Source organism: Festucalex cinctus, chromosome 20 (assembly GCF_051991245.1).
Source record: "Festucalex cinctus isolate MCC-2025b chromosome 20, RoL_Fcin_1.0, whole genome shotgun sequence".
Classification (NCBI taxonomy): domain Eukaryota; kingdom Metazoa; phylum Chordata; class Actinopteri; order Syngnathiformes; family Syngnathidae; genus Festucalex; species Festucalex cinctus.
Genome location: NC_135430.1, coordinates 9676330 through 9701295, shown reverse-complemented (window position 1 = coordinate 9701295; position 24966 = coordinate 9676330). Strand labels below are relative to the sequence as shown.

At 45.8% G+C, this 24966-nt stretch overlaps 1 protein-coding gene across 2 annotated transcripts in view; it reads left to right on the top strand.

The window, feature by feature from the left end:
• The window catches only part of lama1 (laminin, alpha 1), a 30976-nt gene that overhangs the window by 4524 nt on the left and 1486 nt on the right, over positions 1-24966 (top strand). For both annotated transcript variants that reach the window (XM_077509178.1, XM_077509179.1), the window contains exons 7-59: positions 2427-2606; positions 2683-2772; positions 2845-2962; positions 3066-3244; positions 3313-3406; positions 4226-4383; positions 5463-5603; positions 5673-5825; positions 5884-5985; positions 6042-6256; positions 6329-6440; positions 6525-6635; positions 7728-7855; positions 7922-8008; positions 8090-8301; positions 9906-10012; positions 10096-10279; positions 10355-10491; positions 11046-11279; positions 11348-11491; positions 12716-12895; positions 12976-13161; positions 13235-13362; positions 13427-13544; positions 13986-14126; positions 14198-14316; positions 14486-14575; positions 14673-14866; positions 14931-15073; positions 17667-17765; positions 17839-17950; positions 18012-18168; positions 18468-18669; positions 18887-19003; positions 19061-19221; positions 19289-19427; positions 19509-19611; positions 19685-19801; positions 20826-21005; positions 21068-21222; positions 21294-21437; positions 21505-21638; positions 21713-21860; positions 21939-22063; positions 22143-22293; positions 22370-22514; positions 22591-22732; positions 22814-22928; positions 23002-23154; positions 23230-23381; positions 23461-23655; positions 23741-23915; positions 24847-24953. In XM_077509178.1, the coding sequence (XP_077365304.1) occupies positions 2427-2606; positions 2683-2772; positions 2845-2962; positions 3066-3244; positions 3313-3406; positions 4226-4383; positions 5463-5603; positions 5673-5825; positions 5884-5985; positions 6042-6256; positions 6329-6440; positions 6525-6635; positions 7728-7855; positions 7922-8008; positions 8090-8301; positions 9906-10012; positions 10096-10279; positions 10355-10491; positions 11046-11279; positions 11348-11491; positions 12716-12895; positions 12976-13161; positions 13235-13362; positions 13427-13544; positions 13986-14126; positions 14198-14316; positions 14486-14575; positions 14673-14866; positions 14931-15073; positions 17667-17765; positions 17839-17950; positions 18012-18168; positions 18468-18669; positions 18887-19003; positions 19061-19221; positions 19289-19427; positions 19509-19611; positions 19685-19801; positions 20826-21005; positions 21068-21222; positions 21294-21437; positions 21505-21638; positions 21713-21860; positions 21939-22063; positions 22143-22293; positions 22370-22514; positions 22591-22732; positions 22814-22928; positions 23002-23154; positions 23230-23381; positions 23461-23655; positions 23741-23915; positions 24847-24953 (7613 nt within the window). The remainder of the gene's footprint in view (positions 1-2426; positions 2607-2682; positions 2773-2844; positions 2963-3065; positions 3245-3312; positions 3407-4225; positions 4384-5462; positions 5604-5672; positions 5826-5883; positions 5986-6041; positions 6257-6328; positions 6441-6524; positions 6636-7727; positions 7856-7921; positions 8009-8089; positions 8302-9905; positions 10013-10095; positions 10280-10354; positions 10492-11045; positions 11280-11347; positions 11492-12715; positions 12896-12975; positions 13162-13234; positions 13363-13426; positions 13545-13985; positions 14127-14197; positions 14317-14485; positions 14576-14672; positions 14867-14930; positions 15074-17666; positions 17766-17838; positions 17951-18011; positions 18169-18467; positions 18670-18886; positions 19004-19060; positions 19222-19288; positions 19428-19508; positions 19612-19684; positions 19802-20825; positions 21006-21067; positions 21223-21293; positions 21438-21504; positions 21639-21712; positions 21861-21938; positions 22064-22142; positions 22294-22369; positions 22515-22590; positions 22733-22813; positions 22929-23001; positions 23155-23229; positions 23382-23460; positions 23656-23740; positions 23916-24846; positions 24954-24966) is intronic.

Genomic DNA, 24966 nt, shown 5'->3' with positions numbered 1-24966 from the left:
AATGGAGCTGCATTGCCTTGCATTGAATCCCCGCTAGCTAACAGTGGTGTGTTCAGCTTAGCATGTAGGCTAACACCCAGTAGCTAATTCGCTACTTGAACTACTCGGGGAGGGAATCACACACATTTTCACTTAATTAAGTAAATAATGTTTGTTAGAAAGGTTCCAAATATTAACAGTTGTCATTATTATATTGTCTAGTTCCATGTTAAGAGTAGAGTAACGTCATTATATTTACCTCTCGTGACGCACACATTGCATTCTGTGGTCACGTCCACTACTTGTTGCATAGCGGTTATTATGCAGTCAGATGCCACAGTGACACTAAATAGCGTTTAGTTACTTTATATTGTGTTTATTTGTCGCACTGGTTTGCCATTGTGTGCCTTAAGCTTCGACGTCGATTTGATTGACAGCTCGTTGTGCACCTCGTTAAAGTCCGCTCCGTAACTAATTAAGTGTCTCAAACACCGTTTAACTACACGAACGTGTCCTCTTCCGTATGTTTGGCATTAGTAGAGAAGTGCACTAAAGTATAGTGTGCTTATTTGCTTGTTTTGTCTCTCTTTTCACGTCATGTCTGCCGTCATTTGGGACATTATCCTCTCAATGGATGCCACTAATATGTAACATCTACGGCCGTAGTCGGCTGCAATTAATGTTCAGTGATGTAATTTCGTTACGTGCATCATACTTTGAATAATGAGCTCATGTTTGGTGTGTTGTATAACTTTCTCGTGTGTTAGTAACTATTCATGTGGACAGCTAAGACAGTGCTTGTTAATGTGAATTAGCAATGTTGCAGCCCAGTTATTATTTAGACAAGTAAATATGTGCCATTAAGTGATACAGTACAGTACAGTAGTGAGAGAATAGTGGGCCCATATACACACACGTGTCTATAAGTGTAAAACACATTAAACAGCAGAAAGTGGCAGCGGTCCACCGCAACAATGTCTGTTTAACCAAGTTATTCTTACTATTATTATAACCAAGTTATTTTACTCGACCTTTTTCTGCGTTGATTGGGGCATCCTAAGTGGCAGTAAACTACATGATGAAGTGTCTTTTGACAGTTCTCTTGTAGAGAGGAGTAGCATGATATTGCTGTTCTCGATTTAAGATCCTCAGCTTATCAAAACTGTCTATATGGTAACAATAACAATAATTATAATAAGGTCTACAAGAACTGTATGGTGTTCAGGGATGAATAGTTTTTCTCATGGAATTTTTTTATTTTTTTTTGCTGTAGTAATAAGTAATGCCACAGCTGATGCACATTTTGAATGACAGGGTTCCTCCTATTACTTCAAAATATAAAAATATAACATTTATAGAATAAAACTACAAGTATCCCAAATGCTATAAAAGGTAATGTCACATTGGCCCCCACATTTAACTCCCCCCCGCCACCAACGTCTTATAGCAGATGGAAGGATGTAAAATGAAAAGTGCAGTGTGAGAATCCATTGTAAAGAACGGTTAGGGTTTGCTTTATTCAAAAATTTGGTGCCAACATTTTAACTTTTACTGCAAAAGAATATCGGCTTCAAATATCGGTTATCTGCCTCCTTGACTACCGATAATCGGAATCGGTATCGGCCCTGAAAAAAGCATATCGGTCTATCTCTACTCTCAACTCTCTCTCTCTCTCTCTCAACTCTCTCGCTCTCTCTCTCTCTCTCTCTCTCTCACTCTCTCTCAACTCTCTCTCTCTCTCTCTCTCAACTAACTCTCTCTCAACTCTCTCTCTCTCTCTCAACTAACTCTCAACTCTCGCTCTCTCTCTCTCTCACTCATCTCTCTCTCTCTCAACTCTCTCTCTCTCAACTCTCTCACTCTCTCTCTCTCTCTCTCTCAACTCTCTCTCTCTCTCACTCTCAACTCTCTCTCTCTCTCACTCTCACTCTCTCTCTCAACTCTCTCTCTCTCTCTCTCTCAACTCTCTCTCTCTCTCTCAACTCTCTCTCTCTCTCTCTCTCTCAACTCTCTCTCTCTCAACTCTCTCTCTCTCTCTCTCTCTCTCAACTCTCTCACTCTCTCTCTCTCAACTCTCTCACTCTCTCTCTCAACTCTCTCTCTCTCTCTCAACTCTCTCTCTCTCTCTCTCTCTCTCAACTCTCTCTCTCTCTCAACTCTCTCTCTCTCTCTCTCTCAACTAACTCTCTCTCTCTCTCTCTCTCTCTCAACTCTCCAACTCTCTCTCTCTCTCTCTCTCTCTCTCTCAACTCTCTCTCTCTCTCTCAACTCTCCAACTCTCTCTCTCTCTCTCTCTCTCTCTCTCTCTCTCTCAACTCTCTCTCTCTCTCAACTCTCTCTCTCTCTGTCTCTGTCTCTCTCTGTCTCTGTCTCTCTCTCTCTCTCTCTCTCTCTCTCTCTCTCTCTCTCAACACTCGGTCAACTCTCTCTCTCTCTCTCTCCCTCAGATCCACACGTCGCTGATCAACAGTCGCCCCGGCGCAGATGATTTGACCTCGGAACTGTTGAACTTCACCTCGGCCCGTTTCATCCGACTTCGGCTCCAGCGAATCCGAACGCTCAACGCTGACCTGATGACCTTGAGCGCACGCGACCCTCGAGACATCGACCCCATCGTAACCCGTCGGGTACGGCTGCATGTCGCTCACATGACTGACCGGCAGACGGGTGGGAGAAAAACGTTTTGTCATGTTTCCTTCTCAGTATTATTACTCCATCAAAGACATCTCTGTGGGGGGGATGTGCATCTGCTACGGACACGCCCGAAGCTGTCCACTCGACCCCGTTACTAAGGTAACACCGTACTCTCATTCCTACCTGTTGTCCGCTCTGTAATTAGCGAAACACGTTTCTATGTGTCTGTAGAAACTACAGTGCGTGTGTGAGCACAACACTTGCGGAACGAGCTGCAACCACTGCTGCCCTGGTTACCATCAGCAGCCATGGCAACCAGGGACCATCTTTGAGGGAAACACATGCGAAAGTAAGACTTGCGAACCAAAAGTGTCTTTTGACTACTCTGGCTGAAAAATGACTACTCGATCACGACTCAAGAGTTGAGTACTTGTACTTTGTGCGCCTCTCAGAGTGCAACTGTCACAACAAAGCAAGCGACTGTTTCTACAATCAAACGGTGGCTGATCTGAGATTGAGCGTGAACGGCCACGGCGTCCGCCACGGGGGCGGAGTCTGTCTGGAATGTCAGCAGAACACAGCTGGAATCAATTGCGAGACCTGTGCCGACGGTTACTTTCGACCTGAGCAGGTAGGCAAGCGCACGACATCGAAGCAACTTGCCTGCAGGTGGGTGATAGTTTTGCGTGCACGTTTTAGATTTCGCCTTCTTCCGAGTGGCCGTGCGTGGAGTGCGATTGCGATCTCAGAGGCGCCGAGTCTTCCATCTGCACCAGAGATGACACTTTGCCAGGTGATTTTTATGCCTCAGTTGATTCCTTATCTGCAGCTTCTTCAATTGATATCGTCTTAGATGAGTATTTTATTTATACTACTACATACATAAAGATGTGTTGCATTTGCATTATTCTTCAATTTCAGCTTTATTATCCGGTGATTTTTATTTTTCACACGTTTGATCAGCTACTCCTTTCGCATTGTTCAACCGATTCTCACCATTCCAACTTCAACATGTTCCAAAAATTCACACCATGTGTGCTTGCATTTTTCACATTCAGAAAGTCAAGGTTTTCCCAAAATTCAACATTTTTTTTAAGCAAAAATTCACTCTTCATTCCCAATGGCACGTTCAACATTACACATTTACATGTTCCAATTTGAAATTCAAAATTTTGAGCTTATTCAAATCCCTTTATTAAGGATTTTCAACGGTCTAAAAATTCACATATACTAAATATTTTACTTTTTCACATTAATATTCCAACATTTTCACCCAAAAATGTCACAAATTTACATATTTAATCTTGATTACATCTTTTTTCACGTTCATTCATTGATTCACAACATTACAGTTTTGACACACTCCAAAAATTCATGCTCTTCAGGACGTTTATTTCATTCCAAAAATACACTTTTTTTTTTTTTTTTTTTTCCCAAAATTCAACATTTTTCATTTCGCCTCTCAGCCTTTACAAGCAATTTTTCCATAAATTGCATTCACAACTTGCTTCATTTATCATTTATCCAGCTAAAGCAATGTCATTTGTGATGCCAACCTTGCATTAGATATTGAAGCGGAAACTGTTGTGCGTGTGTGTGTGTGCGTGTGCAGGTGCGAGCGCAGGACAATGTGCGTGTAAAAACGGTTTTGCAGGCCGCAGGTGTGACCGCTGCGCTTTTGGATTCCGAGATTTTCCTCTTTGTGCTCGCTGTGAGTGTAACCTCGCTGGCAGCATCAACAGGGACCCGTGTGACGACTGCATTTGCAAAGTAGGTGGAGTCATGTGCCATGTACAGGATGCCACACTCTTAAAAACAGTTAAAGTAACCCAAATTGGGTCAAAAAGGGGACCGACCAAACATTTTGTTTTTTTTATGTAAACCAAAAAGTTGGTTCAAATGAATAACCCACCAAACAACCCACATATTTTTGAACAAAACAACATATTTTGGGGGGGACTGGCCCAACGTTTTGGGTTTGTGCATGAGACACAAAAATTTGGGTAAAAAAAAAAATTGGGTCAAAAAAGGAATGATCCAACATTTTGGTTGATGTATTTAAACCAAAATCTTGGGTCAAATGAATAACCCACGAATCAACCCATATATTTTTGAACAAATCAATATACTTTTGGGGGGATTGACCCAACGTTTTGGGTTTGTGCATGAGACACAAAAATTTGGGTAAAAAAAATGACCCAAATTGGGTCAAAAAGGGAATGATCCAACGTTTTGATTGATCTATTTAAACCAAAATGTTGGGTCAAATGAATAACCCACCAATCAACCCATATATTTTTGAACAAAAAACTAAATTGGGTCAAAAAGGGACTGACCCAACATTTCGGTTTATTTATTTAAATCGAAAAGTTGGTTCAAATGAATAATCCACCAAACAACACATTTTTTTTCACAAAACAACATAATTATTTTTAGGTCTGACCCAACATTTGGGGTTGTGCATGAGAAACAAAAATTTGGGTAAAAAAATATCCCAAATTGGGTCAAAAAGTGACCGATCCAATGTTTTGATTGATGTATTTAAGCCAAAATGTAAATACAGTAATTCAGAAGACAACCCATTTTGGGGGGATTGACCCAATGTTTTGGGTTATTTATTAAACCAAAAAGCTTGTCGAATTATGATTGTTATTATTATTATTTTTTATTTTATTTTATTTTTTAGACCAACCCAACTTTTTGGGTTGTGCATGTTAACCAAAAAGAATAACCTGTTATTCATTTGACCCAACTTTTTGGTCCCTTTTTGACCAAATTTGGGTTATTGTTTGGCCCAACTGTTTTTTGAGCGTACTTCTGTTATGACCTACGTCGTGTGCGCTCGTCAGGCCAACGTGATGGGGGGTAGCTGTGACCTGTGCAAATCTGGATTCTACCACCTGCAAGCCGCCAACCCGCTGGGCTGCACCGACTGCTTCTGCTTCGGCGTGTCGGACGTCTGCGAAAGTTCCACTTGGTTGTCCGCGCAGGTAACACACACACACACTCGCATGACAACATTTGGTTCTTATCCCTCTGACACTGTCAACGTGTTGCAGGTGGTTTCCACAGATCCTTGGCTCCGCCCACCCTCCTCCCTCCACAAACACTCCACCATCCTGGGGAATGAACTTCCCGCCTCGGGCAACGCCTCCTCTGGACATGAAGGAGAACTGTCATGGGAGGCGCCCGGCAGTTTCCTTGGCAACAAGGTAGGTCGCCGTCCGACCGTCCGTCCCCGTCCGTCGTGACGCCGTGTCTCGCTTTCAGCTGTCGTCCTACGGGGGTTTCCTCAACTATTCCGTCGTTTATCACGGCCCGCTGGACGACAAGCAACAATTCGTTCCGGCCCACACTGACGTCATCATTCAGGTAGATCAATCCCAGCGCGCCGCATGAACAGGATGACGCAACCGCCTCCTCCGCAGGGCAACGGGCGAGCGCTCCGCCTCTCGCCGCCCCACGCGCTCTTCCTCTCGCCGTCGGACGAGCACGCCGTCGCCGTCCGGATGCTGCCCGAACAATTTGTCGACGAACAAACGAGCGTCCAAGTCAGCCGCGACGACTTCCTGTCCGTCTTTGCCGCGGTGGCATCGCTGAGGGTCAAAGTTCAGCTGAACAACTCTGCCGACGGAGCTCTGCGGTGAGTATTCGGTCAAGCGGGAAGATCCGATCAGCTGCGGTCACCCTAACCCGCCCGTGCTCTTCCTCTCAGCCTCGTCTTTGCGTCTGTGGACGTGGCCGACTCGCAGTCGGCGTCCGGTGTCCCGGCGGTCGCCATGGAGATGTGTGAATGTCCGTGGGGGTACAGCGGCACTTCCTGTGAGGTGAGCTGCCCGCTTCCTTTTAGTCAGCCGTCTTGGGTGCTCTGAAGAGGGTCCTTTTGTGAGTTGTCTTTTCTGTGCGTCCAGTCGTGCCTTGCAGGTTTTTACAGGGTTGGCGGCGTTTTGTTTGGAGGAAATTGCATGCAGTGCGAATGCAATGACCACGCCTCCCACTGTGATGTCGACGGCGTGTGCCTGGTGAGTCACTTCACTCATAAGCTGAAAGATGTTTTTCACTATTATAGAAACACAAGTGATAATTGATTTAAATATTTTATATGTACTTCTGTTCTTTATGTCAAGTTATTTTTTAATTATTCTTTTTCTTTTTTCTTTAAATTTTTTTCAATATTCCACTCTATCAAATTAATCAATAACAAGAAAAGCAAATATTTATTGAATCTCTTAAATGCATTTTTTGTTCATTGTATAATATCCAGTGATAGTTTACCTGTTCTATTGTGAAATAAAAAAAAATAAATAAATCAATAATAGTAATAATAAGAATTTTATGTTATTGCATTTGTCTTTTTTAATTATTGGTAAGTATGGAAATCACATCTGTACGGTAATTGACAATTGTCTTGCTGAATTTAGATAAACACTTACAGTAATATAAAATAATATTTTGCATATTGTTTAAAATGTTGTACTGTTAATTAATTGAATCAATAAAAACTACCCCCCCCCCCCCCAAAAAAAAAACAAAACAAAAAAACAATAAATCAAAAAACACACAATCAGTTCTAAACAAGGTGATTTTAGTTAATGAAAACTAATGAAAAAAACTCAAACTAAAATTCCAGAAATAATTTCGTTAACGGAATAAAATAAAAATGAAAAAATAAAAAAATAAAAAAATTAATAAAACAAAACAAAAACTAGCTGCAACTAAATTTTATGCTTACAAAACAAACTAAAACTAACTATAATTACATTGAAAGTCCTTCAATTTAGTCTTTGGTCATTAATTTTAAGAGCCTTTGGGGCTTCTTTTAAATGTGATTTTTAAGTTGTTTTTTTTTAAGTTTTTAGGTTTTAAAATATTTTTGTTGAATTTTTACTGTACAATACTTGTAGTGGTTTTTGCAATTCTTGCACAAAAGCAATACACGTAAAAATAATTATATAAAAAAATATGCGTGTATAAAATAAATTAACAAAGCCACCCTAAAAACTCGTTAAAACTCAAACTGACCTGCAGACAAATTAATTAAAAAAATTAAAATTAAAATTCCCACGCCATAGCAAAGACTAGCATCAAAATAACAATTGTTATCTGTCTCTCAGGGTTGTCTCCATCATACCACCGGTCCTCACTGCGATCGCTGTCTCCCTGGTTTCTATGGCGACGCCACAGAGGGGACGGCGGACGATTGTCGACGTTGCGCCTGTCCTCTGACGGAGGCGTCCAACAGGTGCGTCTCGTCACTTGTCCATCCTCAAGAACGGCAAAACTCTTAAGCCACTTTCTTGTGGGCCAGTTTCAGCCCGACATGCGTGCTGGACTCTTTTGGACACGTGTCATGTGACCAGTGCCAGAAAGGCTACAACGGCAGCAAATGTCACGAGTAAGGAGGGGCTGACGTCCGTTGATGTGCACGCAGCTGAAGCGGCACTGCCACGTATCGCCTTTTGCTTTGCGTTGCCAGGTGTTCCAACGGATTCTACGGCAACCCGCAGGTAGTGGGCGGGACTTGCGTCCGCTGCCAATGTAACGGCAACGTGGACCCTGAAGAGGCGGGACATTGCGACAACGTCAGCGGCGAGTGCCTCCGTTGTCGTCACAACACGACCGGCAGGCACTGTGAGATGTGCGCCAGCGGTTTCTATGGCGACGCCGTGCACCAGAAGAATTGCCAAGGTGCAGCGCGGTCACGTTTTCCTTGCCGAGGAATGTTGAGCTCACCCAATCCGGATTACGGATGACCTTTGACCTCTTTGCTCGTGTGTATGTGTAGTAAATGCCCGACATTTGCATCCCTTGAAGCATTTATGGTAAAATAGAGGCCAAAAAAAATTTATTCACATAAGAATCAAGATTCTCATTTACTAAGATTCAGAATCGATATAAAATATCCCAACAATTTTTTATTCTATATTAAAAGCTATTAAAAAAATAATTTAAATTGGGGTATATTATTATTATTGACGATTTTTGTACTATTACCCCTTGGTAACATCTTGGGCCTTTTTTTTCTCTTGTATTTTATTATTATTATGATGATGATGATGATGATTATTATCTTATTTTTTTATATTAGTCATTTGTTGAGCGTTTGTTGCCTGCGACTTTTGCTTGCTTGTTTGTTACCAGTGAGTTTTCCATTTTTGTATGTTAAAAAATGGTAAAATATGAAGTTACCAAAAAAAAAAAGCTGTAAAAAGAATTATACAGCGTAGCAGTTGTGGTCCACTATAGCATTTGTCGTTAAAAGTGCATGAAATGAATGGCAATTTTCTATTGTTGTAATTAGGGATGGGCGAGTGCTGATCCCAGGTATCGGTATCAGGCCAACACCAGGCCTTATTCCAAGGTATCAGTCAGTACTCTATACTGATACTAATATTGTTTTCCAATTACTGTATGAACGAGAAAATCGAAATTAGGAGAATAGAAAATTGCCATTAATTTCAGGCATTTTGAAGAAAATGCTTTTTTATTTTATGTATCAAAAGTGCTAGTGGTATCGATACTTGGTATCGGAGTCCATGACTACTTAAGAGTATTGGTACTGGTATGGGTCTGAAAAAAAGTATTATCAAACATCCTTAACTCATTTGCTCCCAAAAAATTATAAATACGTTCTATTATAAATGTATTAAGTGTCTCAAAGACGTATTTATATGTTTTTAATGGGGGTTTTTTATGCTAAGGCATAAATAAGGCTTTGATGCAGCATTACAACTGCAGTGAATTGGTGAACAAAATTGTGTTAATTATAAAAACAGCCTGCATGTGGCGGCAGAGTATAAGAGATCAACCAGAGCCATGTTGAAAAAAAGCTGTTTCCCCCACAATTCTAATCAGATTTGTGAATAATGATGAAACTTAGCTATATTCTAATGCTAATTGCCAGAAAACAGAAACCAATAGAAATATATATTTTTTTCTTGATGAAAAAAAGAGACTAATCTTTCTTTTGGTAAGTTCCATGTTTTTATAGCAAAAGAACACAATATTCTGTGGATCTTGCAAAATCAGTCAAAATCCTGTAAAACAGTCGGGAGTGAAGGGGATTGCTTCTGTGAAAATGGCTGGCAGTGAATGAGTTAATTTAAACGGGCATACGAGTTGCATCATTCAGCACATGCACAACGTGAAAACAAAATGTTGGCAGCGGGGAAGACAATTTGTCTCCGTGATATGATTTGAAAATGTGTTTGCAAACTAAGAGTTGAAACTCGTGTTTGTATCTTTTTGTATTTCCTCCTCGCACTCATCAAATGTTCCTTTTTTTGTTCCAGACTGCGCCTGTGACGTCAACGGGTCTCTGTCGAGCGTTTGCGACGTCACGTCGGGTCAATGCGCGTGTCGAGACAATGTGACGGGACGGGCGTGCGACCGTTGCCAGGTTTCCGGCGCCGTTCACGCTCGCTCCTTTCGAGTCGCCGCCGTCCCGACGTGACAGCAAAAAATGTTCTGTTTGGGTTCTAGCCTGGCTTCTTCGCGCAGACGAGAGGCTCGGGCTGCGCGGCCTGCCACTGCGACCCGAAAGGATCTCTGGGCGGTTCGTGTGACAACAGCGGCCGCTGCCGATGCGCGGCCGGCGTGGACGGCGACAAGTGCGACCGCTGCAGCCGCGGTTACTTTGGTTTCCATGCCGACGGCGGCTGCACAGGTGAGCCAAAAGTTGTCGACGTCGTCAGCCGGAGGGTGCTTGAAGCCTTCGTTGTTTCTCTTTCCATTTTCCCAGCATGCACCTGCAACCACACGGGCGGGAACTGTCACCAGCAAACTGGCGAGTGCGTCTGCCCCTCCCACACCGAGGGTGAATCCTGTGGCAGGTGCGAGGCGGGGTTTTGGGGTCACCACCCCATCACAGGCTGCAAGGTACTCGCGCACAATTTTTTACATTTTTTTTGAGAGAGCTCAGAATTGTTCATTCGGTAGTCCTACCAATTCAACATATCAGCACTTTTTTATTTATTTTTTTTAGTCAAGTCATCTTTAATTTGTGCTCATTAGTTCACCTGAAACCTAATTTAAAAAAAAATCTCATTACCCTTCACCTTAACCGGATACTTCAGTCTCGCCAGAGTCATGAAGTTAAGGTCAAGAGACCAGAGGAAAGATCAAAGGAGAGAAAGACGAATCCAAGTGAATTCCAGTACCAACCAAACTCCACCTGCCACCCACGTGGTTACAAAACCAGAATCTTACACCCAGAAACCTCTAAATTCCAACAGATTAGGGAGATCTCAAGAGACCAGAGGAAAAACTAAAGAGAGGATGGAGGGAAGGATAGATGAAGCAGAGTGAGATCCACAGACACCAGCCACCACTGATTCTGTTTGAATTTCAGTAGATGCTGCTGTGACGGATCTGGCGTCGCCCGCGTACAATTTAATGCGCACCCGTGTTTATCCTCTCCGCCCCTTTTTCAGCCGTGCAACTGCAGCGCGGAAGGAAGCTCCGCCTCTCAGTGTGAGCCAACCAATGGCCAGTGTCTGTGCAGAGAGGGATTCTCCGGCAGGTCATGTGACCTGTGTGCACCCGGTCACTACAATTACCCGGCGTGCTCGCCGTGCGGCTGCGACGTCGCGGGAACCGACGACGACTCGTGCAACCGGACGCTCGGCGTGTGCGACTGCCGGCGCACCGGCGAGTGTGTGTGCAAGGTAACGCTCGAGCGCGCGCGTTTGTTCATTGCACGGACTGAGCCGCGTGCGTGCGTGTGTGTTTTGAGGCGGCGGTGTCGGGGCGACGCTGCCAGGAGTGCGTGTCGGGTTTCTTCGCTCTGTCGTCGGACAATCCGGACGGATGCTCTCCGTGCTTCTGTTCTGGACTCAGTCGGGACTGCGAGGAGCACGCGGGACTCGCCAGATCTCTTGTGAGTACGCATCAACGCAGATTTCATGATTCAGCTCTGTGTAGATTTTGGTAGCAATCCGACTGTTTGGGTTATTCATTTGAGCCAGATTTTTGGGGTTAAATAAGTAACCCAAAAGGTTTGGTCAAATGAGTCATCCACAAAACAAATCATAAACTTCTTGTTTTGATGGGAGGGTTATACAATATAACCCATCCCCCAAAAAGTTGGGTTGTTTTGTAACATTCATTCATTTCACTCAACTTTTTGGCTTATTTATTATAATTAAAAAGTTGGGCTAAATAACAATACCTAATGTTATTTATTTATTGTTATGTACAAAAAAGAAAACAAAATGTTGGGTTAAATTGACACCCATTATTGATCCCAATTTTTTTTTTTAAATAATCCAACTGTTTTTAGAATGAGCTTTTTGGTTTATTTACTGTATTTAATCAGTTGGGTTAAATAAAAAACAAGTTATTTATTTAACCCAGAAAGTTGCAATGCACATTCATATAAATACTGTAAATGATGATGTTAATAATTTATTTAACCCAGACAGTTGGGTTAAATAAATAACCCAAAAATATGTTGTACAACACACATAAATGATGATGATAGTGATGAATGATAATAATTTATTTTACCCAGGTGGGTTCAATAAATAACCCAAAAATGTGTTGTACAACACACATAAATATAAATAAATGATGATGATGATAATGATGATGATAATAATAACAATAAGAATAATTTATTTACCCAGAAAGGTGGGTTAAATAAATAACCCAAAAATGTGTAGTACAACACACACAAACATAAATAAATGATGATGATGATGATGATAATAAGAATAATTTATTTACCCAGAAAGGTGGGTTGAATAAATAACCCAAAAATGTGTTGTACACCACACATAACTATAAATAAATGATAATAATTCTTCTTCTTCTTTTTCTTCTTCTTTTTCTTTTTCTTCTTCTTTTTCTTCTTCTTCTTCTTCTTTTTCTTTTTCTTCTTCTTCTTCTTATTATTATTAATTTGAGTTGGGGTTTTTTGTGGATTATAGATTTGACCCAACCTTTTGGGTTCAAAGAACAACCCAAAAGGTTGCATTGAATTATTAAATAAATAAAGCAAAAAGTTTGATTTTAGAGTGCGGATGCTTACACAGTGTTGAGCAAGCCTAAACAAAAAAAAGCGCACCCTTGAAACACACATCTGTGCCGCATCTCGTCATAGATCACGTTGACTGGCTCTCCTTCCCTGCTGCCATTGGTCAGCCAGTCCAACCTGGATGGTGTTATATCTGGAGTCTACCAGCAGGGCGGCGACATGCTGCTGGACACCCGCCAACTCAACACTAGCGGCCTGAGCGGGCCGCTCTACTGGAGGCTGCCTCCGCAGTTTGAAGGCCAGCAGGTAACCAACCTCAGCCCCGCCTTCACTTCCGGCCCAAGGTTCAACCGTCCCAACTTCTTCGCGTGTGCGTGCGTGTTCAGCTGCTGTCGTACGGCGGCGTGCTGTCCTACGCTGTGACTTTCTACGCGGACAGCGCTGGAGGGCTGGCCAATCAGGAGCCTCAAGTGCTGATGAGGGGAGGAGCCTTGAGGAAGCTGCTCATCTACACTGACATGGTTGCCCCTGACAACGGCATCAGGACCCAGCATGACATCAGGCTGACGGAGGTACGACCAGCGTTCCCGCCAGTAGAGCGCGACGGGATCACGTGTTTACGGCGTGCATGCGTGTGTGTAACAGCACAAGTGGCGCTATTTTAACTCGGTGTCCGAGAAGGCCGTCAGTCGCAGCGACTTCCTCTCGGTGCTCAACGACTTGCAGTACGTCATCGTCAAGGCCTCGTATGGCACGCGACTGCAGCAGAGCAGGTGAGCGGCGCGTTCGCAAGCGTGTGTCGATTTGGTCCAGTGACCAAAAAAAAAAACCTTCCAGGATTTCAAACATCACCATGGAGACGGCGCAAGAAGATCAGGAAGCCGGCGAGTCGGGAGCGGTCAGACTGATCGAGTCGTGTTTCTGTCCGCCGGGTTACGCCGGATCGTCCTGCCAGGTAAAGTCATTTGACATTTTTTATTTCTTGTTCTAGACCCCTCAACATATTCATTTTTTGTTTCTAGAACCCTGAAAACTTTTCATTTGCGTATTCTAGACCCCTCAAAACTTTTCATTTTTCTTGTCTAGAACCCTAAAAAATGTCATTTTCTCTTACTAGACCACTCAAATTTCATTTTCTTGTTCCGCACCCCTCAAAATATTTCATTTTCTTTTCTAGACCCGTTAAAACTTTTCATTGTCGTTGTCTACACCCTCAAATCTTTTCATTTTCTTGTTGAAGACCCCTCAAAACTGTTCATTGTCTTTTTCTAAACATATAAAAACTTCTTTTTCTAGTCCCCACAAAACTTATTTTTCTCGATCCCTCAAAACTTTTCATTTCCTCAAAACATTGCTTTTTCTTTTTCTAACCCCCTCCAAACTTTTCCGCTTGTAGGAATGCGCGCCAGGTTTCTTCCGCCAGCCTCTGTCGGAGTTGCCGCCTCGGGCCCGAAAGTCGGCGTTTGTGCGTCCGTGTGTAGCGTGCCGCTGCAACGAGCACAGTAACAGCTGCGACGCACGCAGCGGCCACTGCCAGGTGAGCGGCCGCCGATCAGCTGCGAACGGATCATGGACAGCGCTTAAAGTATCGGCTTCGTTGTCACGCAGGATTGCCAACATCACACCAGTGGGCGGAGCTGTGAGCTGTGCTCCCCGGGTTACTATGGCAACGTCAGCGGTTCCATTAGTGACTGCTCGCTCTGTGCCTGCCCCCTACAGGACAACAGGTGATACTGCACTTTTTTGGCTTCAATGGCGTTACTCTTTAACAGGTGGAAATATTTAAAAAAAAAAAAAAAAAAAAAAAAAAAGATTTTTTTTATTTTGTTTGTTTTTTCCGGTCGTGTAAAAACAAAGGAAATATTAATCACGTATGTGTTGTGTGCCCATGTGTAGTTTCAGTCCCACGTGTGTGTCCGAGGGAACACTCGGAGACTTTCGCTGCACTTCCTGTCTGACAGGATACGAGGGGCGCTACTGTGAACGGTAAGTCCCAATGGCCTAAAATAAATATAAGTTACGTATTCCAACTATCATCCTAAACACGCACTCGTCACTTCCACATGTTGCCACCAACTTGCAGGTGCTCTCTGGGTTACTACGGCAACCCCTCATTGCCAGGGGGGACGTGCACCTCGTGCAACTGCAGCGAGTGGGGGTCTGTGCACCTGCTGTGCGACCAGCTGAGCGGCCAGTGCCAGTGCAAAGCCGGAGTCAAAGGTCCAACGTGCGAGCATTGTGATGAGCGTCACGTCCTGGAGGGAAGCCAGTGCTTGTGTGAGTGTCCACGATACACAGAACGGCGCGTCGCCGTCATCTGATGCTGTTGTTTTGCGTCTAGCGTGCGACGACGACTGCACCGGGGTTCTCCTTGACGACGTGGACCGAATGCACTGGCACTGGCAAGCGGCCAACATCAGCAGTGTTGCCATGGCACCCTATCGCCAGCTGGTGGCGCTTAATAATCAGACCAGAAGTGTGCAGGTAGTCCAAGACAAAAGGGTTCAACAAGTTACAAGTCTTCACTTGCAGACAAAAACTCCCCTCAAAACCTTTAATTTTCTTGTTCGAGACCCCTCAAAACCTTTTCTAGACTCCTCACAACTTTTAATTTTCTTGTCTAGACCCTCAAAACATTTAATTTTCTCATTCTAGACCCCTCAAAACCTTTTTTCTAGACCCTCAAAACTTTTAATTTTTTGTTCTAGACCCCTCAAAAAAAATTCTACACTCGACAAAACGTTTAATTTTCTTGTTCTAGACCCATCAAAATTTGTTCTACACCTCTTTTTTTTTTTCTTTTTTTTTGTGTGTATGTGTGCGTGCGTGTGCGTGCGTGCAAATACGTATAAATTTATACTCATTCATTCACCTAAAACCTTATAAATATCCCATTACCCTTCGCCTTAACCAGGTACTTCAGAATCTTGCCAGAGTCGTGAGGTTTAAATGGTCAGGAGACCAGAGAAAAGGTCAGAAAAAAAAAGAAATAAAGAGAAAAGAAAGGTAAATCAAAGTGAAATCCAGCACCGACCAAACACTTCCTGCCTTCCCCATGATTACAAAATCAAAGTCTTACGCCAACCCCGGAAGCCTCTAAATTCCAGCAAATTTAGCGAGATCTCAAGAGCCCAGAGGAAAAACTAAAGAGAGGAAGGAGGGAAGGATCGATAAGGCAGAGTGAGATCCATAGAAGCCAGTACATCCAATCCATCAAAGTGAAGTCCAGCACCAACAAGACCCCTCCTGCGTGGTTACAAAACCAGAGTCTTATGCCAACCCCAGAAACCTCATACTTCTAATAAATTAAGATCTCAAGTGACCAGAGGAAAAACTAAAGAGAGGAAGGAGGGAAGGATAGATAAAGCAAAGTGAGAACCACAGACACCAGCACCAACTGATTCAAGGGGCTGTGGGAGGGAGAGGGTACTTCTGTTGAGTTTCAGTAGATGCTGGTGCGACGGATCTGGCATGCATAAGGACCACCACCAAAGAAAGAAGCCGTCAACCGCGGTCCAGCAAAGCGAGCACTCCCCCCCCCCCACCCCCCCGGAATCCCCAGGCCGCGGCAGCACCAAGGCCACCCCCAAGCCACCCGAGCGGACACCGGTCGGCGAGCCGACCCAGACACCCGGAACACCCCCGCCCCAGCCCCGGCCCACACCCCCGAGCCCAAGGCCGCAGAACGAGGCCCAGCGGGCCCCCACAGCGCCCCACCGGTCCCCAGCCCCCATCCCCCCACGACCCCCCCGCACCCCACCCAAACCCGCCATCCACCACGACCCAGGCCCCACCACCCCCGACCCCCAAACCCCCGAACACACCCCGACCCCCAGCACCCAACCCCCCACCCACCCATACCTCCACCCCCCCCAAACAAGCCGCCCCCCCCCCCCGACGGCCGCCACCCCCCCCCGCGAACCCGGCCCCCCGCGAGACGGTGTTTCCACCCTTCCCCACCCCACCAAGAAATGTGTTGTGTACCCTATGTGTATATTTACAAAGTGTATAGTGCAAGCTAGTGAAGTGAGTAAGAGGAGCGACCAGCGGGGCCTCACCCAACCCGGCGGGTGTAGGTGGCACGCCCGCCCCCTAGCACCCCCGCCCCCTAGCACCCCCACCCCCACCCGCCCCCCACCTCATCCACCCGGCACCACAATGGGCGGACAGCCAGCGCAGCAGGGCTACCGGACAGCCCACCGGCCACCGGAGCCCGCCCGGGGCGCCAGGAGTTATACCGGAGTGGGGCAGGCCCCAAACCCTCGCCCGGCCCCCGGAGCCCGACGCCCGGGCCGGGGAGGGAGCCCCAGGCCCAGGGAGAGGGAGGGGGAGGGGCCGCAGGGCAGACAGGGAAGGGGGGGGGGTTCTACACCTCTAAAAAAAAAAAAAAAAAATCATTTTATTTTCTAGACCCTGTAACACTTATTTTCTTTTTCTAGACCCCTCAAAACGTTTTATTCTTTTCTAGACCTGTCAAAAGTTTTCATTTTCATTTTCTAGACCCCCCAAAATTTGTCATTTTCTTTTCTAGACCCATCAAAGCTTTTTGTTGTCTTTTTCTAAACATAAAAAATTCTTTTCTTGACCCCTCTAAAAAAAAATCACTTTTTTCTAGACCCTTTAAAACTCATTTCATTTTCTAGACCCCTCAAAACCTTTCATTTTCTTTTTTAGACCCCTCAGAACTTTTCATTTTCTTTTACTAGACCCCTCAACACCTCTTTTTCTTTTCTAGACCCCTCAAAATCTCTTTTGCTTTTCTAGATCCCTCAAAGCCTTTCATTTTCTTTTGCTAGACCACTCAAAATTTATCATTTTCTTTTGTTCTAGATCCTTCAAAACTTTTCATTGTCATTTTCTAAACATATAAAACCTTTATTCTTTTCTAGACCCCTCAAAAATGTTCATTTCCTTGTTCTAGACCCCTTAAACCGTTTAATTTTTTTTCGACTTCCCAAAACCTTTCATTTTACGGGACATATGAATTTGGTTTTCATTTTGCTCTCGATGATGTCACCGATGGGTTAAAGCGTGTGTAGTCGTCTTTCCGTGTTTGCTGAAGCGGCGTGCCTGTCAGCTCATGTTTGCAGAACGCACGTCTTTGGAGATATCGACGTCCAGAGTGGAAGACGACTCCACGCAACTGACCTCTGACCTCATCCTTCTGATAACGAAGGTACTGTATGGAGAGAGGTCACATGACCATCCGGCAGTGACGCATGAGAGAGTTTGAACCTTTGACTTCGCAGGCCGCAAACATGTCACATGACTCTGAGCAAGTGGGCGTGTCCTCCAATGACAGCCTGTCACACGCAAGCCAGCTGATGGAAAAGATCGAGCGGGTTCAAGACCAGATTGAAGGTAAGCGGCGATTGCCATCGCGACATCAAAAGTTGAATTCACTCACTCTTGATTGGTGCAGCACTCGCGAAGGAGGCGGAACAGCTGAACGGGGCTGCCGAGGCGGAGCTGGAAGCAGCCAATCGGACGCGCCTGCTGGACCAGACGGTCTCCATGTTGGAAAGCATGCGATCCGTCAATCTGAGCGCAGCCGTGAGCGCAGCACAACACCAACTCAGGTTTGTCTTTACAGCATCGATTAGGGATGTCCAATACTACTTTGTCAGACCGATACCGATAAGCACTTATACCGATATTTTTGATACATCAAAGTTAACCCAAAAAACAATGACAGATATTTTTTGTAATTTCTATTTAATCGTAAAAATGTCTAGAATACTGATACCTTGAAAAATGGCCGGGTATACTGTTTGTCAATATGAGCCCTGTGATTGGTTGTCCGAGTGGGCAGCCGGGGCGGATCCCAGCTCACCTGGATGAGCACAAGTTCAGCTTCACTCTTGACTCTCTCTTTCAGTCTTTCAGAATCTCTCATGGAATCGCTCCAACACCAGTTCCTTTCCGGCACGGGCGACAGGCTCCGCCCCCTCTCCGCCGGCCTCGACGCTAGCGCGCAAAAGCTGCAAGAAGTGAAAACACGCCTAGAAGACGCCGAAAAAGAAAACATACAAACGCACCTTGTGATGAACGCCACAAACACTCTACTCGGCCACTATCAGGTACACACACAGACACACCTGCACGCGCACCCACACACACGGATAGTGTGTCAAAGGTCTTCAGCAGATGCAAACTAGCGCCACATTTTGTTTCTTCACATTTCAGCCACATTTCAGCCAATCTGAATGAGCTTGCTCACCACAGCAACAACTCTAATGCAGACCTATGTACTGACTACCTTATGCGGACTTGAATGTTTGTGCGTGTGCGCGTCAGGAAGCCCACCAGAACGTCACTATTGCGCATGCGTGTGTGGAGGATGCGATGGAGGCCGGCCAGCTGCTGCTGGATGACGTGGTCAACCTGACAGAGGCGTTGGCCAACATCTCTGTGGTAAGAATTCCTCGTAGCAAGAATATCCCGCAGATGCTGACGCTAGCGGTCTCGCAGACGGACATGCTGGGAGGCGAGCTGGATCAGTGGCGCCCTCTGCTGAGGAAGAAAGTGGACGCTCTCGTGGTGGGATTGAAGAGCACCGACTCGCTGGAAAAGGTTTACCAAGCAGAGAGCCACGCCCAACTGCTTCACAGCCACGCCCTCTCACTGCACAGGTAACTGTGAGATTCACCTGTCTCTACTTTAGTTTTTGTGACTAAATGTTTTTTTTCTTCTTTTTAGTGCTCTGTCGTTGGCGTGGAACACTTCCCAGAACAGCAGCCAATTGGTGTCGCTGGATGCTGATATCACGGACGACATCGACAAGGCCTGGCGAGCCGCCTCGGATGCTCGCAATTCTGCCAGCCTTGCTCTCAATATGGTGAAAAGATTGGACTTGGACCTGATTGGTCAGGAAAACAACCTGCAAAGGTGTCACTATTTCACTCAATGCCTGTTTTAGACCAACCAATCAGAGCAGCTGCTGTCAGTGGACGGCGGGGCCAGGCTGAGTACGATTGCTGCTGTGCTTAATGAGAGTCATGTGATCACCAAGACAGCTGAAGGTCCGTCCGTCCGTCAGAATGTCTTTCCGTGGAAATATCTGCTTGTCGTTGAAAATGGCCACCTTCCCTCCAGACGTGCGACTGAAGATCTCCGTGGTAACCACGAGACAACGGATGCTGAGCGACCGTGTGCACAACGCCAGTGTACTCCTCAATCAGCCAATCAGGGAGCTGCAGAGCCTCTCCGACGGTGAGACGACTGAATTGTCGTGACTTGGTTATGACTTTGGTCGGGACTAGGTTATGACTCGTTATGACTTAGTGTGAGTCATGAATTGTCGTGACTTGTAGTGACTCGTCGTGACTCGTGAATCATCATGACTTGTCGTAATCTACTGTGACTTAGTTGTGGCTCGTCATGACTTGGTTGTGACTTGGCTGTGGCTTGTCATGACTTGGTCATGACTCGTCGTGACTCATCGTGACTTGTCACGACTTGTCGTGACCTCCTGTGACTTGTTTATGACTTGTCGTGACTTGTAGTCACTCGTCGTGACTCATTGTGAATAATCATGACTTGTCGTGACTCATTGTGAATAATCATGACTTGTCGTGACCTACTGTGACTTGGTTGTGACTCGTCGTGACTCAGTTGTTACTCATCATGACCTACTGTGACTTGATTGTGACTCGTCGTGACTCAGCTGTGACCCGTCATGACTTGCAGTGACCTATTGTGACTTGTCACGACTTGTCGTGACATACTGTGACTTGGTTGTGACTCGGCTGTGGCTCCTCATGACTTGTAGTGACTCGGTTGTGACTCGTGAATCATCATGACTTTTTGTCACCTACAGTGACTTGGTCGTGACTTGGTCACGACTTGTCGTGACCTACTGTGACTTGATTGTGACTCGTCGTGACTCAGCTGTGACCCGTTATGACTTGCAGTGACCTATTGTGACTTGTCACGACTTGTCGTGACATACTGTGACTTGGTTGTGACTCGGCTGTGGCTCCTCATGACTTGTAGTGACTCGGTTGTGACTCGTGAATCATCATGACTTTTTGTCACCTACAGTGACTTGGTCGTGACTCGGTCACGACTTGTCGTGACCTACTGTGACTTGTGACTTGGCTGTGGCTCGTCATGACTTGTAATGACTCGGTCGTGACTCGTTGTGACTTGTAGTGACTTGGTTGTAACTTCGTTGTGACTTGTCATGATGCAGACCCGCGCATGTACTGATGTCCATTTAATGTGGATTTCTCAGGGTCCTTACAGGTGCAGGAGGCCCGGTCACAGGCCGCACTTGCTCACTCAAGCCTAGAGGAGGCACTGCTGCACTTGTACAACCTCAAACAGCAGCTGCAGGATTCTTCTTCTGTGGTGGAGAAAAGCAAACTGAGCGTGGCAGAGACCAACCAGCTGATGACGCACGCGCAATCCACAGGTTTGTTGAGGCTCTTTGAGGATGTTACAACTTTTCCACATGGATGTTGTGTTGCCGTTTAGCCAACGAGGCGCAACGGAAACTGGAGGAGGCGGAGCATCGCACGCAGCGTTTGAGTGAGAAAATAAAGCCGCTGAGCATGCTGGGAGAAAGTCTGAGGCGAAACATGTCCGACATCCGAGAGCTCATCGAGCAGGCCAGAAGACAAGCGGCGTCTGTATGTCATTTCACTTTCAACGCCATTAAGATACGTGATGTCATGTGATGGTGCTGATGTGATGTCATCAGATTAAGGTGGCAGTGCAGGCAGATGGAGACTGCGTCCGTTCGTACCGACCACAAATCCAGTCGAGCAACTTTAACACCTTGACTTTGACCTTGAAGACCAAGAGTCCAAACAATTTGCTCTTCTATGTGGGCAGCAAGACAACGGTACACACACACACACACACGCACGAACACACACTGTTGCATTCATGCTGATTGCTCATATATCCAGGTGGAGTTCCTCGCAGTGGAAACGCACAATGGGAAAGTTTCTCTGCTCTGGGATGTCGGATCTGGCAGCACCAGGCTGGAATATCCGGGACTCAACATCGCCAACAACAGATGGACCAGTATCAACGCCACGCGGTACCAACACACACCTGCACACTGGAGATCATACAGGTGAAGGGTATAGCTGATCGCGGCGGCCATGTTTGTAGGCTGGGCTCTCGGGGCTTCCTGACCGTCCATCAGCTGGAAGCGGCGCCATCGCAAACAGTGATGGCGGCGTCAGCCGGGCCGGCCCGGGTTCTACACATCGACAACGGCACCGTGGTCCACATCGGCGGGCTGGCGGACGACACCCAGGTAAACGCGCAATGCGTGTGTTAGCGCGCGCGCGCGTGCGTGCGAACATACGCTAACGCCGTTTACGTGTGACGTCAGAGGCCGCCGGCGTTGCAGTGGTCGACGTTTCAGGGCTGTCTTGGTGAAGCGTCGCTCAATGAGAAAAATATCGGCCTGTGGAACTACATCAGCAGGCAAGGACAGTGTGGAGGCTGCTTCAGCAGGTGTGTACACAGACGCACACGCACCCACACACTTGTATGAGCTCCCACATGTTGAAGCTTACATGAAGTATTTTTTCAGTCCACAGGCGGAAGAGACGGCTTTCCACTTTGACGGATCCGGTTTCTCATTGGTCCAAAAGTCTCTGCGAGCCACATCCACTTCCATCGTCTTATTGTTTAAAACGCTGTCTCCACGTGGATTGTTGTTGTACCTGGCTTCCAACAACACTGTACGACACACGCACTCATGTAGACCTTCAATGTGAATTTGGCTCAAAAGTTTTGCGGTGTTGTTTTACCCTGCAGAGGGACTTCCTGTCCATTGAGCTGGTGGAGGGCTGTGTTCGCCTGACCTTTGACCTCGGGTCCGGTCCTCTGGTCCTAACTTCCAACAGGAAGTACAATACCGGTTTGTGGAACAAGGTCACGCTGCAAAGGAACCGACGCAAAGGTAAGTCCCGCCCACAAGTGTACGACTGCCACTTTATTTTGCACATCTGATGGATAAATCGTGTGCGTGTGTTCAGGTTACCTGTCAATCATGGCGGCCGACCAATCATCAGAGAAAGAAGTGCTGGAGGCGGAGTCACCCGGAACGGCCTCCGACCTGAACCGTTCTGACCTCGACCCCATCTACATCGGAGGACTTCCTGCTTCCCGACCAATCAGGTTTGGCTCCAGTTTTCAGAGGGTCACCAGAAAGAGGATGTGACATCACAGATTCACAATTCTGAACACGCTTGCTGCTAGGCGACAAGTGGTCTCCAGATCCTACGTTGGCTGCATCAAGAACGTGGAGATCGCACGGTTGAACTTTGACCTGCTGAGAGATGCATATGGAGTCAGGAAAGGCTGCGTTGTTGAGGTGTCACACAATCTGCTGACCTCTGACCTTAGCTCGTTTGTTCACATGTGCTGACTCGATGTTGTTGTTTTAGGCGGTGCGGAGTGTTTCGATGTTCAGTGGCGGCTTCGTTCAGATCGCTCCTCGCTCACTTGGTCAGGAGGCGGAGTTTCTCTTCTCCTTCAAATCTAACAACCAATCAGGAATCCTGTTGGTCGCACTCACCGAAAACCACGGCCAGCGGCGGGTACAACTCCACCAACGAAGCGAGCTGCCCGACCTTCAATGTCTTTTGAAACCATGTGTGCATGTACGTTCACAGCACTTCCTGTCTGTCCACCTGCTCCATGGTTCTCTGGAGGCGGAGCTTGGCGAGATAGCTGAGGACGGTCGGCGAGTGGTGGTCACGGCAGCCGAACATGGATCCTTCGCCGATGAAACAATACACTCTGTTATCGTTAACGTCAACAGGAAGTAAGTGTTACCACGGCAACAGAAATGCTTATCGATGTGACGGCGCACTCGTTTATCCGTCCGTGCGTCCATCTCTCAGGTCTCTTTCCATCCAAGTTGACGAGGGAATCGTGAAATCCACCTCTCTGTTACCGGGCGGACTTTCCCGTCTCTCCACGGCCTCTTTTTTCATTGGAGGACTGCCTTCAGGAGATGAGTCGCATTTGCCAATCAGATTACAGAAGATATCCAAGTTGTTCAGGGGATGCATACAGCACCTGGTGCTCGGCGCCCGGTCAGTTGTCAATCTCCCCCACAACATTGAAATGGATGGTTGGCATGATTGCCGTTGTCTTGACGGACTTGCGCTCTCTGGACAGGCTCATCGACCTGTCGGCGGCTGTCAGGTACGAGGGCGCGGCGCTTGACAGCTGCCTACTGGAGGAGAAAGTCAGAGGGGCAGTGCTTCCAGAAGACCAGGATGTAGAACCCACTCCGGACCCTTCCCAACTGTCTGTCGCCTCACCCATCCAACTGACACCTGGCGACTTAACGGTAATTGTGCAAAGGCTCCTCCCACTTTATTTGTCGGGCTTCTCCTTCCCCGTAATTCATCCGATTCACATCATTCCAATTTAAACATATTCTAAATATTCACGCTATATGTGCTTCCATTTTTTTCCACCAATTTTTCCATAGTTTAACATTTTTTACCTAAAAATTTCTGAATTCATTACAGTTGAGGCCAAATTTCAAACATTACTTATTTACCATTCATTTCCATTGGCACATTCAATGTAACAGATTCAGATAGTTCCAATTTAAATATTTGTGCTTATTCAATTCACGACTTCCCCTTTTCTTACCCCCATGCTAAATTCCTGTATCCTCCTGACTACCAGCAATTCAAATTTGTCTACTGTAGTGGACTTTTCTAAACCTGAATATCTCCCACCCAGTGCATACGATTGAATTAACTCCTTTTATGCTCTATAGAGGACATTCAGAGCCTTTCCAGTGACAACAAATGTGTAGGGGTGGGGCTTTGCTACCTTTGATTGCATCATAAAAGAAAATGGCTTCCCTCAGTGCAAGCACTTTTTAGGGAAGAGGAAAAGTAAGTGTATACCAATTTTTATTGAACAAATTTAGGCTTTAAATGTTGTTAGCATGTTTTCTGTAAGAGTCTTAAGAACACAAAGTATTATTTGAATTATTTTAACTGTATTTGAGCCTAGTATTAACATTTTAAAAAACGTCCTCTGTAGTGGACACATCATAGCTTAAAAATAAAAACTTTTTTGTTTTTCAAAAATTTATTTTGCAGTATTCCAGTTATTTCACAAAGATTGGTGAATATCAAAATAAACATGAATGGACTATTTTTTTTTTCCTGGTAGTCAGGAGGATATTAGGACATATTTCAGATTATACTCATTCCTCCCACAACAAACAAAGTGTAGATGACTTGTGATGTGTTTACTAGTGTACACCAGGAGCAGAGTTGAGCTTCCTGCCCACAGCGGCTCACTTTGGTTTATCACGGCACAGTCACATGACTTTTATCATCGACCCACTCACTGTCCGAAAAAGGTGAGTTAGCATC